General features: G+C 38.2%; 2 protein-coding genes across 5 annotated transcripts in view; both read left to right on the top strand.

The window, feature by feature from the left end:
- Positions 1–5,966, top strand: part of LOC121980714 (kinesin-like protein KIN-14E) — a 6,213-nt gene extending 247 nt beyond the window's left edge. Inside the window, exons 1-20 of one of the 3 annotated variants that reach the window (XM_042532880.1) lie at positions 1–49; positions 530–828; positions 916–1,087; positions 1,167–1,237; positions 1,316–1,496; positions 1,572–1,681; positions 1,782–1,881; positions 1,960–2,046; positions 2,131–2,307; positions 2,797–3,070; positions 3,160–3,321; positions 3,419–3,634; positions 3,702–3,739; positions 3,876–4,039; positions 4,167–4,292; positions 4,388–4,513; positions 4,603–4,668; positions 4,959–5,021; positions 5,096–5,158; positions 5,241–5,966. The exon at positions 1–49 is cut by the window's left edge and continues 247 nt beyond it. In XM_042532880.1, coding sequence (XP_042388814.1) covers positions 1–49; positions 530–828; positions 916–1,087; positions 1,167–1,237; positions 1,316–1,496; positions 1,572–1,681; positions 1,782–1,881; positions 1,960–2,046; positions 2,131–2,307; positions 2,797–3,070; positions 3,160–3,321; positions 3,419–3,634; positions 3,702–3,739; positions 3,876–4,039; positions 4,167–4,292; positions 4,388–4,513; positions 4,603–4,668; positions 4,959–5,021; positions 5,096–5,158; positions 5,241–5,747 — 3,051 coding nt within the window. In that variant the 3' untranslated portion in view covers positions 5,748–5,966. Of the gene's footprint in view, positions 50–529; positions 829–915; positions 1,088–1,144; positions 1,238–1,315; positions 1,497–1,571; positions 1,682–1,781; positions 1,882–1,959; positions 2,047–2,130; positions 2,308–2,796; positions 3,071–3,159; positions 3,322–3,418; positions 3,635–3,701; positions 3,740–3,875; positions 4,040–4,166; positions 4,293–4,387; positions 4,514–4,602; positions 4,669–4,958; positions 5,022–5,095; positions 5,159–5,240 lie in introns of those variants that run through there. The other 2 variants (XM_042532881.1, XM_042532882.1) reach the window with 2 other exon arrangements.
- A 650-nt stretch (positions 5,967–6,616) lies between these two features.
- Positions 6,617–10,529, top strand: LOC121980713 (molybdate-anion transporter-like). Of its 2 annotated transcripts, none has more exons than XM_042532877.1 (8): positions 6,617–6,868; positions 7,228–7,372; positions 7,467–7,635; positions 8,854–9,124; positions 9,204–9,469; positions 9,547–9,738; positions 9,877–9,982; positions 10,137–10,529. In XM_042532877.1, exons 1-8 carry the CDS (start codon positions 6,718–6,720, stop codon positions 10,193–10,195), a joined length of 1,359 nt encoding a protein of 452 aa, XP_042388811.1. In that variant the 5' UTR covers positions 6,617–6,717; the 3' UTR covers positions 10,196–10,529. The 2 variants fall into 2 exon arrangements, with proteins under 2 accessions (XP_042388811.1, XP_042388812.1); XM_042532878.1 differs by having other exon boundaries at positions 6,725–7,141.
- Positions 10,530–17,391: the final 6,862 nt, after the last annotated feature.

Here is a 17,391-nt window from a genome sequence, read left to right as displayed (position 1 = left end):
TCCGGTCCAAGTTTTGTTCGATCAGGGCTCAAGGAGCAAGCTTTTGGAGGTCAGAATTTATTTTTGATGTTCTTGGGGAAATTAGGGTCGTTTGACTCCGTTATCTTAGTCTCCGGTCCAAGTTTTGTTCAATCGGGGCTCGAAATGCAAGCTTTTGAAGGCCGGGATTTGTTTTTGGACGTTCTTGGATTGTTGGGGGAAATCAGGGTTTACGATCTTTCAGGGAGGGAGATTGAGGAGCCAGGATTCGCGCACAAGCTAAGATTTTGGAACTTTAGGTCGAAATGCATCTCCCATTTATGTAATTGTGTCAGATCGCGTTCTCAGAGTCATGAAATCTGTTGTTGTGTCTTGCTGAAAGAATAAATCTTTACGTGTCTCGTGAATTTAGATTAAAAACTAGAATATCTGGTTGCGAATCCCTTATGAAAATTATCTGTCTTTACCTATATTTGAGCTGTAATTAGCTAATTTTTTTACTATGCTGCTGAGTTGATATTTATTTCTTTTTATTTTTCTTCTTCATCAGACGATGTTGTGATGTTTGTTAATTCTGGAGGCTGCGAGATTCAGGGAAAAGATTGTCGTATTAAATTCCAAGGCGATGCTCATTTCCTAGGTGGAGACGTAATTGAAACCAATGAAATCATAGCTGAAAGTGGTGACCACCCGTTAATGTATCAATCGGCACGATATGGTGACTTTCGCTATATGTTTGATAATCTTGTTCCTGGAGACTATTTCTTGGACCTGCACTTTGCAGAGATAGTCAATACAAATGGTCCTAAAGGAATTAGAGTTTTTGACATATTTGTCCAAGAAGAGAAGGCAAGATCTCTTTCACCTACTGCATTTTGTATAACATTTCGTTAATTTATGGGTTCTGAGAAATCCTTCTCTGGGTTAGAATTGCAGATATTATCTTCATTTGACATATATGCTATCGTTGGAGCTAATAAGCCTCTCCAGCTAGTTGATATCAGAGTCTCTGTGCTGCACAACCAGGGTGTTTTAATAAGATTTGAGGGACTCCGTGGATCTCCAACAGTTTCCGGAATTTGCATCAGAAAGGCTCCAGTCTCAACAGGTGCGTTGCATTTATTGCCTCTCTAGGGATAAAGTTTGAATATTTCTCTTTTCTCAGTTTTAATTTCGTCGGAGTTTAGCAGCCATGATAAACCCAGAACTTCATTTATGCACCAAATGCGCCACTGAGATAGAGGCGTCTCCTATTCAGGTGAGGAACTGAAGCTTAGTTGTAAAGTTTTTAAGATTTGAAAGATAGCTATTTGATCACTATGTTGTACAATTGTAGAAAAAATTACAGAGCAGAAATGTCGTCCAGTATGAGAAGAAAATACAGGAGCTAACCCATGAATGTAAAATGAAGTCTGATGAATGTTATGAAGCTTGGATGTCACTAACAGATGCAAATCAGAAGCTACAGAATGTTACAATGGAGCTTGATAACATGATCTTCCAAAATGAAACACTTGGTAAGGGAATTATGTTGCCTTGAGAGTGATGCCCTGTAATAAAATTTGTCTAATTATTCTGTTTTTTGTTTGCAGAACGAGCCGTTGGAAGGGAGATGGAAAAATTCAAAGACGTTTCAGATAAATACAAGAAGGATAAGAAGTTATGGTCTTCTACAATCAATAATTTGGAAAAGAAGATTAAGGTACATAAGGGTCAGATCTGCATCAACAAACTTCTATCAATCAAATATAAAGTAGATTTTAAAATATTTTTGCTCACGGTTCAGCTGTTCCTTGTTTCAGGCAATAAAAGAAGATCATATGCAACTTTCACAAGAAGCACATGATTGTGCTAACTCAATCCCGAATCTAAATAGCATGATCACTGCAATTCAAGCCTTAGGTGGGTTTCTACAGTTAACAACTTTAAGATACATATAATGACTAGAAAGGAAATTCTGAAGTTGCTTTGTGCTTACAGTTGCACAAAGTGAAGATCTCAAGGTAAAGTATAACGAGGAGATGGGTAAGAGAAAAAGATTGTTTAACCAACTCCAGGAGACAAAAGGTATGCATCTCTTATTATTTACTTATTACATTCATGCCTCTTGCATTGTTTGATTGACTAGAATCCTTCTTTCCATTGTTCCAGGGAATATTAGGGTATTTTGTAGGTGTCGCCCTTTGAGTAAGGAGGAGATTTCATCTGGCTGCCATGCCATTATAGATTTTGACTCAGCCAAGGATGGTGAAATTGGAACCGTGGCAGGTGGAACAACAAAAAAAAGCTTTAAGTTTGATCGAGTTTATACGCCAAAGGATAATCAAGGTATTGATCAAGTTGATCATTACTGAGAATGTTGATAACATGAAATTTATCAAAATTAGGGGCATTAGTCACGGTAGTTAATTGTCTTAAATTAGTAGAAAGATATTTTAGTTCGGTGTGTCATCTATGGATCGGAAAACAAACTTTGTCAGTTAAAATTGAAGAAAATATTATGGAATCCTAAGAACATGATACAAAATGTTTATAGTAGGCATAGGGTGAACCATCCAAATCTTAGTTTGCAGTTTAAAGAAGCAGCAAAAAGGAAGTGAATTATAGAATCCTGAGAGTATGATGTGGAATACTGACCTCCCCTGATTCAACTAACCATGCTAATTTGGAGATTATGATGTATGTTAATAATTATTGAATGAATATATCTTTTTAAGGTAAGATATTTGATTTGGTTTTAACAGTGTGGTAGATATTGACATATCAGACATTCCATCTTAATAACTTGGATATTCATTATCATATAACGTTGTGCAGCTGATGTTTATGCGGATGCTTCACCTTTTGTCACATCAGTCCTAGATGGCTACAATGTCTGCATATTTGCATATGGACAGACTGGTACAGGGAAGACATTCACCATGGAAGGAACTGAAAATAATAGGGGAGTGAATTATAGAACTTTGGAAGAGCTGTTTAAAATAGCAGTTGAGAGGAAGGACACAATTTCCTATAGCATATCTGTGAGTGTTCTGGAGGTGTACAATGAGCAAATCAGAGACTTATTAGCAACCTCTCCGTCAAACAAGAAGTAAATTCCTTTCTCTATTAGTGCATGTGCTTTGTACTTGGTCCATCATGCTTACAATTATGTTGTTTGTCGATACATTTTTCACATAGGTTGGAAGTTAGGCAAGCAGCCGAAGGATTTCATCACGTGCCAGGGATGGTAGAAGCTAAAGTTGAGAATATGAAAGAAGCTTGGAATGTGCTGCAGTCTGGGAGCAATGCTAGAGCTGTTGGTTCTAACAATGTAAATGAGCATAGCAGTAGATCTCATTGGTTAGTAATCACTTGGTTTTGCATTGTATATTTATTCTGAAACTTGGTTTTGGCTTGTATTATAACTACTAAAACTACTAAATTCTTGAATCTGCAGCATGCTTTGCATAATGGTGAGAGCAAAAAATTTGATGAATGGAGAGTGCACAAAGAGCAAGCTTTGGCTTGTGGATTTGGCTGGAAGTGAGAGGCTAACTAGGACAGATGTTCAAGGGGAAAGACTCAAGGAAGCTCAAAACATTAATAGATCACTCTCTGCCCTTGGAGACGTCATTTCTGCTCTTGCATCCAAAAGCAACCACATTCCTTACAGGTTTGAAATCAGATAATGCTTTTCTTGGTTTAATTCAGAATCTAAATCTAAATCTCCCTTTTTTCAGGAACTCCAAGCTTACACATTTACTGCAAGATTCATTAGGTAGGTTAATTGAATGTACTTTAACATTTAGCATACAAGGTCATTATGATTTATGAGTCATTAGAAAATCAGCAATACTTCTTCAATTCCTGTGTGAATAATTTAAAATAATATCATTTGCTATTGTGAAATGCAGGAGGTGATTCAAAAGCTTTGATGTTTGTACAAATTAGTCCATCAGACAACGACATGGGTGAAACTGTCAGTTCACTGACCTTTGCAAGTCGAGTACGGGGAGTCGAGTTGGGTCTTGCTAAGAGACAAGTTGACACGGTGGAACAGCAAAAAATGAAACAGATGGTATTGCTTCCTGATGGTTACTTATACTATGCTTTTATGTGTTTTTTCCTTACAATTGATACTAGGTGATCTTTTATTATGACACTCGGTCGATGATAATTACTGGCTGTTGTCATTTTTCTTGAAGCTTGATAAAGTGAGACAGGAATCTAGAACCAAGGATGAGTCTTTAAGGAAGTTTGAGGAGAACTGCCAACACCTTGAGAATAAACTGAAAGAGAAAGAACAACAATGTAGGATGCTACAAGAGAAGGTATTGTACATTATATCAAAGTCCACTCTTTTATTTTCCTCGAAAGAAACCCATATTTTTCATGTTTTTGACATTAATATGTTTACTCTTGTTAGAATAAAGATGTTGCTAGCCAACTCAATTCAAATGCAGAAATACAAAGTCAACTGGATAGAAAACAGTGCCAGCTCATGGAAAAGTTGAATGGGAAGGAAGAAGAATCTATGATGCTTCGGCAAAAAGTATGGTTTAGACTCAACAATCAAAAATCACGGTATTTTCTGCTAAGAAAACATCGCCCATTAACAAAATAAATTTCTTTTGTTTACAGATCAAAGATATGGAACAAAGATTGAAAGAGCGACAACAGATAGAATCAGTGAGTCTTCACGAAAAGGTGAGAGAATTGCTTATAAAAAATCCTCTTAAATATTAAATAAACAAATACCATGATCCTCTAGAGTTCCATTCATTTACTCAATATTGTTTTAAAGAAATGCTTTCTAGGGAATTCTTAGGAATACTTTACAAAGGGGGAGTCATATTGACTAGGTTTTTAAAGTAGATAAAGCATCTTGATAATAACGGTAAAAAAAACTTAAAATTTTGAGTGAAGTGATGCAAAATGGAATTCTCTCATCTTTTTTACATTACATATTTGAATAATCTATTACCGTTGTCATACAGGTTGAAGAGCTTGAACTCAAACTTAATGTTCAATCACACTCTGAAAATGCAGCTAAGGAGAAGGTAGCTGTAGCTTGTTATCAACACATTCTATTCCTTTTGGTGTTCTTGAAACCAACATTCTATTGCATAAACAGGTCAAGGAACTAGAGTGCCAGCTTAAAGAAAGTATGCAATTTCAGTTGACTCTTGAACAAAAAGTAAGAGATTTGCTTCAACATGTTTCAACTTCACTTTGCTTAACTTCCCAAAGTTAATAAATTTGAACGTGCTAATTTCCAGGTTAAAGAGCTCGAAAGTAAGCTTAGAGAACATAAAGAATCAGACTCCATTTTAATCTTACATTCAGCTGATAGATCAAGAATTGGAACACCGGCAGAAGCAAAAGGATCCTCAAGCGATGAATCAACAAGTGACACTGACCCTGGCATTCTGAGAAGTTCAACTTCTATAAACAGGTTAATGACAGGCCGAGTTTCAATTCTCCATAGAGGTATATCTCCTTCTGGAATCAAGAGGAAAGGAGAGCGTGAGCATCGAATTAGTGTATTGGCTGATGACACTGAGAATCACAGTGCGTTTTCTACAAACTCAGTAGACAATAAGACAGAACCAATGGAAATCAATAGAAGCAGGAAACTAGATCAAGCAAAAACATATGGAAGGATTACAAGGACTGCAAAAGTTGTTGCAACGCATAAGCTATTTCCTCATAGCAGAATCAAAAAGGACCAGCAAACTGGAATAGGAGTTAAGGAGAAAAACAAGGTAAGAGGATGGGCCAGGTAGTTTGTAATCCTGAACGGCAATCAAACATCTGAATTGACTTATTACCACATCCATAGCTAACCTATTCTATCGTAGAATCATTGTGTGTGTTTTTAGTAGATTTTTAGTGATTTGTTGTGAGTTTTAAGATATACTCAAGTAAATCATATTGGTACTTTTTGGTTAATGAAAGTGCCGAACATGTATGTCTTGTTTTCCCATTATGGCCAAGTTTTTCAATCACGATTCTAAGGGATTTCATAAAAAAAATGTGGAACCATCACATCAATTTCAATCACGATTCTAAGGGATTTCATGCTTCTGTTTCTTAAAGTGTAAGATTATACTCTCCACGGACATAACTGAATTGGTACTCAAGTGGTAGATAAAAGAATATCTCGACCGAATGCTCATGAAAACATTCTCATGTAAAATAAAATCCCTCCCACTTAAAGAGAGGTCACTAAATCACTCATTCACTATGTGGTACTTATTCATGTTACATTAGTTTTGATATTATTTCTACTTATTAATTTGACTTGAACCCAATAATATTAGTCCTAACTCCTAATTAATTACATGTGGCAGTTTCGTTAATACATAATTCATTGTAAGAGGTATTTTTAAAAAGATAAAATATTGAGAGTAAAATGAAAAACTTTCCTGTGTATATTAATTAGTATATGATCCATGCGCCCGAGAAAAATGATACCAAGTAACGTATCGTAACACATCCGATTCGACGCGCTACGTGCCACTGCCACCGGGAGTTGGTTTAATCCCGACCAATAAAACGGACTTCCGCGGCTCATTTTATCGTTACGTATCAACAAAACAGCGATATAAACAACGGTATATAATGGAACCAATGCCCGGTAACGTTCCCCTGTAATGGTAAGTGCTTCATTTCCCTCAGTCTCCGTCCCCAAAAGCAAGCTTCGGAGCCGACGGCGAGGAGGAGAAGGCGAACGGAGGCGGAGGAGGAGGAGAGATGGACGTGTTCTACTATTTATTGTTCGGTGGGCTCTCCGCCGTGGTGGCGGTACTGGAGCTGAGCAAGACGAGCAAGGACCGCGTCGCCACTTCTCCGGCCTTCAACGCCTTCAAGAACAATTATCTCGTCGTCTATTCCCTCATGATGTGTTCGCCCTCACTCTCCTTTCTCTCGGATCTTTCCTTTATTACCACAAAAGTTGGGTTTTCCCTATCGATCTGCTCGCCCATTGGCAGATCTGACTCGGCTTTCGCCAGGACGGAAGGCTTCTAGGGTTTCTTTGTGTCCTAAAGTTTCCCTTTCTGTATTGAGATCGTAAATGACTTTTTGGATTTAATTTTTTCTTCTTTCGTTTGTGTTTGAATTAAGTGCCCGAATTTGAGCATCGGACGCCATTTTCCTCGGATCTGAAAGTGTTGGAGTAATTAGATAGCAAACTTTTCTTTTGAGATTATAAGTCCCTCTCCAGGAATTGGGCTGATTTTGGTTGGTTCCGATTGTTTTCAGCTGGTGATTGGCTGCAAGGCCCCTACGTCTACTACTTGTATAGCCAGTATGGCTTCGACAAGGGTGACATTGGGAGGCTCTTCATCGCGGGTTTTGGATCGTCAATGCTGTTCGGGACGATCGTGGGATCTTTGGCTGACAAACAGTGAGGATTTCGTCCATTTTTTTTCGTTTTACTCTTCAATTGAGTTTTTCGAGCTACCCCTAAAGGCACGAGCCATAATTGTGATCGTTTGCAGGGGGCGTAAGCGGGCTTGTATAACATACTGCTTGACGTACATTCTTAGTTGTATCACTAAGCATTCTCCGGAATACAAAGTTTTGATGGTGGGACGTATACTGGGAGGTATTGCTACGTCTCTGCTATTCTCGTCATTTGAGTCATGGCTTGTTGCAGAGCACAATAAGGTGAAGTTGGCGGATTATCTATCCTAATTCCTTTGATTGTTCGACATATCCTAGGTTTCTTTGTTTATTTGCATTTGCACTTCAGTTATCACTCATTATTTTCTATGGCTTTTTACATATATAACCTTCAAATTTTGAAAAATTGTGTATTCTCTTTCACAAAAGTTGATGGCCTATGCTTATCCCTCTAAGTATTCTAGTGTCTGAAATTCACCACTACTGGCAACTTATTTTCAGATTTGTCCAACTAACATATGGTAAACATATTTTGACCATGGTTGCTAATGGTTTAAAATAAAGGTGTGAATTCCTTGAATGCCTTTTAACCATTAATGAAAGTTTGCCCTTTATTTGTTAATAAAGTTAATTCCAATATGAATTTAGCTATCATGTTACTAGTCCTCTACAATTCATCCATTACTCAAACTCAACATTGCTAATCATGATTATATATATATGATTCAATATTATGAATGAGTAGGTGTTTGAAGTGTTTTGTATTTCTGATGCATACTTTGCTTTGTAATTGTTTTGAATATTACTTTTGATATAGCAATGGAGGGTTTAAATTCATAAGGCCAATCCATCTCAAATTGTCGGGATTTGATGGTAATGATGATAATGTGTGTCAAAGACCTTCAAATTATTCGGCTGAAATGCTGCTACCTCAACAATAATGAAGGAGTTCATCCCTGTAACTCTAGTTGCAAGATCACATTTCAATACCAATCTATTATTTGGTTGCAAATGTCAACCAATATCCAAAAGTTTCCCTTTTGGTTTCTTTCCTCAACATGATTGTTATGGATCAGATGTATCTTAACTTTGAGATATCAAAATTTTACTATGATATAGTCTTGGATAGAGTTCAATGGATGGACAAATTTGATCTAGGGGACACTTAAGTAGTTGTAACTCACAACTTTGCTGTGTTTGTTGTTGCATTGTAGTTTTTATTTCATCTATGATAAGAAATTTAGCTAAGTTATTGATTAGTAAGATGATATTAAATCAATATAATAGTTGTTTGCTGTATCATAGTTGTTGTTCTATTGATTGGTAAGGTATAATTAAATCAATTTTCTTTCTTCTTTGTTCAAATATAGCATTTGAATTACTCAGGGCTGAGATCTAATGTCACTAGTCCATTGGCCTACTCGATCTTGTGACTGTTTTTTCTAATTTTTGTTCTGATGCATTGGTTTCTCCATTATGCAGAGAGGTTTTGAACCACAGTGGTTGTCCATAACTTTCTCTAAAGCAATATTTCTCGGCAATGGCCTTATAGCCATTGTTTCTGGACTATTTGCCAATTTAGTGGCTGATACCTTGGGATTTGGTCCTGTTGCTCCATTTGATTCTGCTGCATGTTTCCTTGCCATAGGCATGGCTATTATCCTGTCATCTTGGAGTGAAAACTATGGAGATCCATCTGACAGCAAAGATTTAATGGGACAGTTCAAAGCTGCTGCTGCAGCCATTGCTTCTGGTAAGCTTTTTTTTACTCTCATCAAACAGTTGTCTCAATTTTACCAAAGATGATATGTGAAAATTTTTATTAATACCAGATGAGAAAATTGCTTTGCTGGGTGCAATACAATCTCTTTTCGAAGGTTCCATGTACACCTTTGTGTTCTTGTGGACTCCTGCATTGAGCCCAAATGACGAGGAAATTCCTCATGGCTTTATTTTTGCTACATTCATGTTGTCTTCAATGTTGGGGAGTTCCATTGCATCTAAGCTGATGGCCCGAGCAACTCTTAAAGTTGAAAGTTATATGCAGATCGTGTTTGCAGTCTCTGCTTTCACTCTACTGCTTCCAATTATTTCTACTGTAAGTCTCTTCTGAGTTTCCACCAATATGAAACTTCATCGTTTTGTCTGTGTAACTTTTGTGTTAATGCGAAACAGTTCCTAGGTAGCATATCTTTTGGAAGCTCGATTCAACTCCTTGGATTTTGTGTGTTTGAGGCCTGTGTTGGCATATTTTGGCCATCAATGATGAAGATGAGGTCTCAGTACATCCCCGAGGAGGCTAGGAGCACCATCATGAACTTCTTTCGCATTCCTCTCAATCTATTCGTCTGTATTGTACTCTACAATGTAAGTACCAAATCTTTATGTTTACTGTCCGATAGTAATTAGAGGATAACGATATTCTAAAATAAATAAATCTTCAGTTGGCATAGTCATATATGTCCTTGCTAAGTACTAATTCTTGGTTCCATGATTATCTTGAAGGTAAATGCTTTCCCAATCACTATCATGTTCGGCATGTGCTCAATTTTTCTTTTCATGGCTTCAGTCTTGCAAAGGCGACTCATGGTGGTTGCTGATACCTACAAAAGTAATGTTTCATTCTCTGATATGGTTATATACACTGGCCTATACCTCTTTCGCTTCTACCTAATGTCTTCGATCAGCGAAACATTACCGAACTAGTGTCTTGAGGAACGATTTAAACTTCAAGGATTCTCATTGCTTGTTTCTTTCTTCCACAGAGCCACAAGATTGGACAGGTCTGAAGGAGATTGATGCTGAAGCAGAAGCACTCGTCTGACAATCGATCTTTCATATTGCTAATAACCAGATGTAGATCCTGACACTGGAACGAAAAGAAAAGTGACCAACATGTCGCAAAAGGAGTTCGTTCACTCTTTCGTTCTACTTTTAGCAGGAAAACTTCGATCGAATATCAATATAGATATATGCTTAGTAAACTAGACAAGCAGTCATTCTGCATTCTATGTATTGAATTTTGTTACTAATCTATTCATGATCTCATGCTTTTCTGTTTTTATAATTGGTGCATAAACACAGGCATCTTACAGTGTTCGACATGTATTATTGACTGTTACTACTAGCTAATAAAAAAAAATTGTTGTTTTGACAAATCTTAGAGGCTATTAGATAGCATTTCTTCGCTGCTTATGTATAATGTTATTTATTATATTAAAATCTAAAAGGGTGGCAAAATAAGATGGATGGATAGAATGACACGAGTTGACGATGCAGCCAGGTCCAAATTGGCCCGATTGGGTTGGTCGGACTATGACAAATCAAATGGGTAGAGGCAAGTGGACTAGACCCTTTTATTAATGTCTGTGGTAAACACATCTTGGGATTTCTCATGCATTCAGGTTCAAAATCAAAGAGCATATTAAATTTGTGTCCCGCGCTTGAATTACAGGACTGGATGATTGTCACTTATCTTTGAGATTTATTTTAGTTATAAAATCAAATTTTAAAATAGTGACGTAAATCCTGTATAAATACATAAGATTTTAGAGTGATCTTCTATAATATATAACCCAAATTCAATATGAGAGGATTTTATGAGCTCCAGTGACAGTGTAGTTGATTGTTCAGCTGTCAAAGTCTGATTGTCATCTCAAACTGTTTGTAACAGTGAGTTGATAGAACTTACGGTTTTTCCTAACCTCATAAATTGTAGGAGCGAAATAAGAATTAGAAAAAAAAAAATACCAACGTATGAGTATGAATCTTTATTTTATCAAAACCATAATATAAAGTAAATATATAACAACTTAGTTAAAGAGTAATATGTTCTTTAATATTATCTAAAAGATTATAAGAAAAAAGAAATAGAAATAAATGAAAAAAATTTTCTAAAAGAGTTAGAGGATGACGATGTCAACAAATTTCTTATCAATGGAGAATAAAAAATTAGGTCGAGATGATTTTCTATATAAGGATCTTCCTTTTATATAAGAATTCAATTTATTATTAACTCATTGATAATAATAAATTGGACTAACAAATTCTACACATTAAACTCATATTTAATAATCTAAAACACAATAACTAAGTTAAATCATAGTAAACTCATATCCAATAATTGAATAATCCGAAACCTAATAACTTAAGTTAAATCACAGTTCGAATATAGCATGTCAACCTACATATTAAATCCAACACAAGTTGCTCTTTGACACGCCAGTCGCGGCTGTGAAAGAAACACACAGCAGACAAGAGAGACAACTGACGATCCTTCCCCCCACCGAGTGTTCGATCAGATGTCAACGACAAAAAAAATATCCTCCCATTCTTCTCTGGCTAGCTCGTCTGCTCGTCGAGGTTGCCGCAAGTCTCGCTAGCTAGCTGTCCACGCGGAGTGGGGCCGAGGGGCGCGGGGGGATGGTGGGAGCTAAGAGACGCCGTCGCTCGTTGTCTCCGTCGGCAAACGTAAAGCGCGAGGTAGGCGACGGCTTGCTGTCGTCCGAACTCGTCGAATGTAGCGTCGAAGGCGACGGCGAAACGACGGCGAGGTTGTCGGCTCACAGTCTCGATTTCTCTTTTACTTAAAAATCATTTTATTTTCTGACTTGGTCAATAAAGAAATCGACAGGGCAGGGGAAAAGAAAAAAGTGCGCTTGGAATACTAATAAAAACACCCTGTTCATTTATTATTAAATCGGTCTTACTCTATTTTTATTTTTTTTTTAAATATCTCTAATTTTAATATTGCTTTAGGATTACAATATCAAGCAACAATAATAATACTATGGTAGCCCGGGCAATATCGCAGTCGCAGGACATCTTCCTAATTTTTTAAGAATCTAAGAATTGAATTTTAATTTTAGATAAATTGTTTTTAATAGATAGATGATCTAAGAATACTGGATTGATGGATCGTCTATTATGAGCGTTTCTTGATTTATCATGATGTTTAGTAGAAAACTTTTGTAGGGTCATCGGGTCAAGATTGACTTGTTTGACTAAGCTTGAGTTGGCTCGATCTTGACTTTTAATATTTGACAATATGTGAGAGAGAAGTTAGGTATGTTAAAGAAGGATCGGATACTTGACTGGGAAAGTCCTAACTAAGGTTAGACAACGAGAAGTCCTAGCGGGTTAGGCAGTGAAGACCTAATTGGGCACTAGGCAATGAAAATCCTAGCAAGATTAAGCAGTGAAAACCTAATTGAAAATTAAAGTGGAAGCAAATGGAAGTCCTAACGAGACTAGGTAATGAAAACTTAGTTGGGAACTAGGTAATGTAAGTACTAGCAGGGCTAGGCAAGGAAAAGTCCAAGTCGGTCAAAGGTTGACCGAATACTTGGTAAAAAAATCCTGACAGGTTAATGTTGACTAGATACTAGGCAACGAAAAGTCCCACAAGTAAATGTTAATCAGAGATTGAGCAAGGAACACTAAACTCAGATTTTGGGAGTTAGAGTTAGACAATCGACTAGGGTAATCAATTGAGAGAGTTTCGTGAGAGCACAGAAGGTGTTAGAATCGATTGTCCAATCAATTCCAACAATGTCAATCGATTAGAGTAATCGATTAGGTTATGTTTATCTCGCGAATAGAAAATCTTGTAATCGATTATGACAATCGATTAAGACTAAGTCAATCGACCCAATCAATTGGCAATGTGATTTTGTGATCATAGAAAAGCGTTGAATCGATTTGGAAATCGATTAGACAATTTTTTTCTCATAAACAGAAGCTTTAGAATCGATTGACTTAATTGATAAAAAGTTGTCAATCACTGGGTATGACTCATCAATCGATTGGTAGAGCGAAAAGGAGGCATTCTGCAAGTTTCAAATGATCAAGCTGATGTGATGATCGATTAGGGATAAACTAATCGATTAGGAGGTTTCGAAGGAACCCTAGAAAAGGGGTTTTCGTGGAGATTTCAAAATGAAATTCTTTTGTGTTTAGAGAAGAAGTGCTACTACATTTTTAACTACCAAGATATAATCCAAATCAAGAAAAGAGCAAATAATACAATGTTTCTCATTGTAATCCTAAAGTTGTTCTCTATTGTATCTTGTATTTGTGTTCTTATTTTCTTATTGTATTTCTTGTGTTTAAGATTGTACAAAGTCTCTCCGCCTCCTAGAAGGAAGTTTTCATAGTGGACTGTGAGTGAGGAGTACACCCTTGGATTAGTCACCTCAAGATGGTGGAAACCAAGTAAAATCTAAAACATTAGCATTATGGAGGCTTCGCTTCAAGTTTCTGTTGCACATCATATTCAAAGAAGCAAAAAAAGCTATTCACCCCCCCCCCCTCCCCCCCCTCCCCCTCTAACTCTCATACGTGTTCTAATAAGTGGTATCAGAGTGAGATCTCTCTTTATTGGAATAATCACTGAAAGAAGCAAAGAGCTAGAGACAGGAGAAGAAGTTGAAAGTTTGAGCTCTAATTTTAATAAGTCAAAATGTTAGTACAGAGAGCACTGGAATCGGACTTATCTTTTGATGTTGTCAAAGGTTCAAAGTTAAGTCATGTTATGTTTTAATTTATTTACCAAGTGTGCAGGTTGAAAGACTTGACGTGTCTAAAGGACCTGACACCAAACTATAGTTAGGTCAGGAGGATTAGATAATTGGCAGGAAACCCAGATAGGTAAGAGAGGACCTGATATCTGTCAGGAAGTCCAGTTGAGTCAGTAAGACCTAACAACTGGCTGAAATTCAAATCAGACATTTGATAGGAAGGCTTGGTGGGTCAAACATCAAGTAACTTTACAAATGGTAAGTGTAGGTAAACAACTGGAGGAGAAAGATCTAATGAGGATGAATCCTAATAGAACTGTAGGCGTTGATCAAACTTAGATTCTTTTAGAACTCTAAGTTAAGACCAAGACTAGATCGTAATCTTAGTAAAAGTAAATTAATTTATACATATGTGTTAACTCTGGTTTATAGGTAATTTTGTTATTTTGATTCACATGTTTTTGTAGAAGTTTAAAGCAAAAAAATCAACTTCGGATGAACAATACTTCAGACATCTTGAGTAACGGAGGGCACCCCGAGTGAAGGGTTTTGTTGGTGCAATTTGTACTAATAATCTAATTCATGTTTTGATGAATGACAAGTGGATTAAAGTTGTTGGTGCAATATCCTTTAGGTCAAGGCTGACCTGATTGACCAAGCTTGAGTCTTGGTTTGAGTTTCGATGTTTGACAATATATTGGGTTTAGGTGATATAGACAATGCAGGTGCAGTTGTTCATTTGAGGAGATTGTTGATACAATTCCCGCTTGGTCAAGGTTGACCAGTTGAGATATGAAGGAAAGTCAAGTAGGTCAAGGTTGACCGGATACCTGACTGGAAAGTCCTGGTGAGTGAAGCCAGGAAGAAGAAAGTCCTAGTGAGTGAAGCTAGGCAGGAGGAAAGTCCTGGTGAGTGAAGCCAGGTGAAAGTCCTGGTGAGTGAAGCCAAGTGAAAGTCCTAGTGAGTGAAGCTAGGTGAAAGTCCTGGTGAGTGAAGCCAGGCAGTTGGAAAGTCCTAGTGAGTGAAGCTAGGTGAAAGTCCCGGTGAGTGAAGCCAGGCAAGGGAAATCCAGATGGGTCAAGGTTGACAAGACATCTGGTGAAAGTCCAAGTAGGTCAAAGGGATTGATCGGATACTTGGCACGGAGAATGAAAGTCCAAGTAGGTCAAAGGGATTGACCGGATACTTGGCAAGAAGGTAAAAGTCCAAGTAGGTCAAGGGAGTGACCAGATACTTGGCACGATGAGGAAAAGTCCAAGTGGGTCAAAGTAATTGACCGGACACTTGGTGAGGGAGTCCTAGCAGGTCAAGGGTAACTGGATGCTAGGCATGATGAACAAATAGGTCATGGATTGATCGGATGTTGGTTTAGGGGCTTGGGACTTGGTTTTGGGCAAAAACCAAGTCTGGATCGATCAGCCGATCGATTGGCTGATGCCTAATCGATCGGTCGATCGATTGGGAAGGTCCCCGCGACAAGCCTCGAGTGGGCAAGTCGCAGAGCGCACAGAACGCCTCTGGATCGATCAGTGGATCGATCCAGAGACCCCAATCGATCAGTGGATCGATTGGGGTGGCGCGTTTTTACGCGATAGAGGCTGGATTGATTGGCCGATCGATCCAGGCATTTCCCGCAGAGTACAGAGGCGTTCTAGATCGATCCAAAGCCTCCCGATCGATTGGGACCATTCCAATCGATCAGGATGCGACCGTTGGCGTCGTATTTAGCTGCAGGCGCTCGATTCCTTCAAAAGGGCTCACGATATTCATCTCCGATCTTCACCAGTGACTCCACAGCATCTCTTGAGGTTCAGATCGCCAGTTCTTGAAGGATCTTGGAGAGACATCCAAGTCAAGAGGCGAGAACACAAGAAGAAAGAAAAGCTAGGGTTAGGGTTTTTAGCTGTAAAACCTGTAAGATTTCTTGTATTTGGTGTTCCCTTTGCTTTCTTCTTGTATTGAGAGATTGTAGGGCTTCTCCGCCTTTGGTAGTTACCATAAAGGAGTGTTATTCATAGTGGAGGGTGTGTGAGTGTGTGGATCCTTGGACTAGTCACCTCCTTTGGAGGTGGATACCAAGTAAATCTATTTGTTAGCATTGTGTGAGTTGTTTCTTGTTCATTTCCGCTGCACATCGTTGAAGAAACAAGCAACGCCGGCCACGAGCACGCGACAAGCTATTCACCCCCCCCCCCCCCTCTAGCTATATTTTGGTCCCAACAAGTGGTATCAGAGCAAGGTTGCTCTTCACCGGAATAATCGCCAGAAGGGGCAAACATAACAAGAAGAGCTAGAGGGTGAAGAAGTTGGAGCAAAATTATCAAAGTCAAAGAATTTAAGAAGCTCAACTTCAAGATGTAATTCCAAGATGGACTTGGATTTGACACAAGGGTGGCTCCACCGTACACATCTACAAGCTTCGATCTTTGGAAATCAAGGATCGAAAACTTCTTAATGGTGGAGATAGAGCAATGGTTTGCTCTTATGGAAGGCTTCGAAGCTCCAATGAATTCAAAGGGCAAAGTTCTCAAGAGGAGCAAATGGAGCCCAGAGCAAGTCCAAAGGTGCGAAGCAAATGACAAGGTAACCAAATTATTGGTTAATTTATTGCCTAGCACAATTCTATGCAAAATTGGACAATATGAAGATGCCAAAGAGCTTTGGAGCAAGTTGGCTAAGCTCCATGAAGAACCCTCCACTGTACCGAATCAAGAGGAATCCAAAGAGGGTGACTCATTGGAGCAAGACCAAGAGGAGGACTCTAAAGTTGAGAGATGCTCAACTTCCGAAGAAGAAGAAGTCCAAGAAGCATCATCCTCAAAGGAGTACAACAAAAAGAACAAGGAAGGAGCATACTCCTTATTTAATGTGCAAGAGGATGAAGAAGAAGAAGAAGAAGCCTCCACCTCTAGGATTGAGGGGAAACAAATTTCGGTGACACCGGATCAAGGAGAAGAAGAAGTCTCCACATCCGGGTCAAAAGAAAAAGATGATGAAGAAGCTTCCACCTCCACAAGTCAAGCTAAATCAAATGGAGGACCAAGTGTCATCCCTACATGTGAAGGTATAAACATTTCAATTAAAAATAAAAATCATATTATATGTTTTGAGTATAGGGAGAATGGACACTACAAGAGTAAGTGTCCCAAATTGACCAAAAAGAAGGGCCAAGTGGCACCCAAGGGCAAGGAGAAGGCCAAGGAGACCACCCCCACAACAAAGAAGAGCAAGGAGCACATTGTGTGCTTCTCTTGCAATCAAAAGGGGTATTACCGAAGTCAATGCCCTAAGGGGAAGAAGGTAGTCAAGGCTCAAGGAGGAAGCTCAATTCAAGGGGGAGCCTCCAAGGTAAAAAGGAAGGTATCATTCATTGAACTTATTCCTTTAAATTATGGTAAAAAGCATGCTAGTTCTAACTTATATCATTTCAATGCTATTTACCATGAAAATAGGAGGCATGATAAAGTTAAGGAAAATCATGTAGCTTTTCATGCTAAAACCT

The sequence above is a fragment of the Zingiber officinale genome, chromosome 5A (assembly GCF_018446385.1).
Source record: "Zingiber officinale cultivar Zhangliang chromosome 5A, Zo_v1.1, whole genome shotgun sequence".
NCBI classification, from domain to species: Eukaryota; Viridiplantae; Streptophyta; class Magnoliopsida; order Zingiberales; family Zingiberaceae; genus Zingiber; species Zingiber officinale.
Note: the sequence above shows the minus strand (reverse complement) of the source record. Positions and strands in the feature narration are given on the sequence as shown.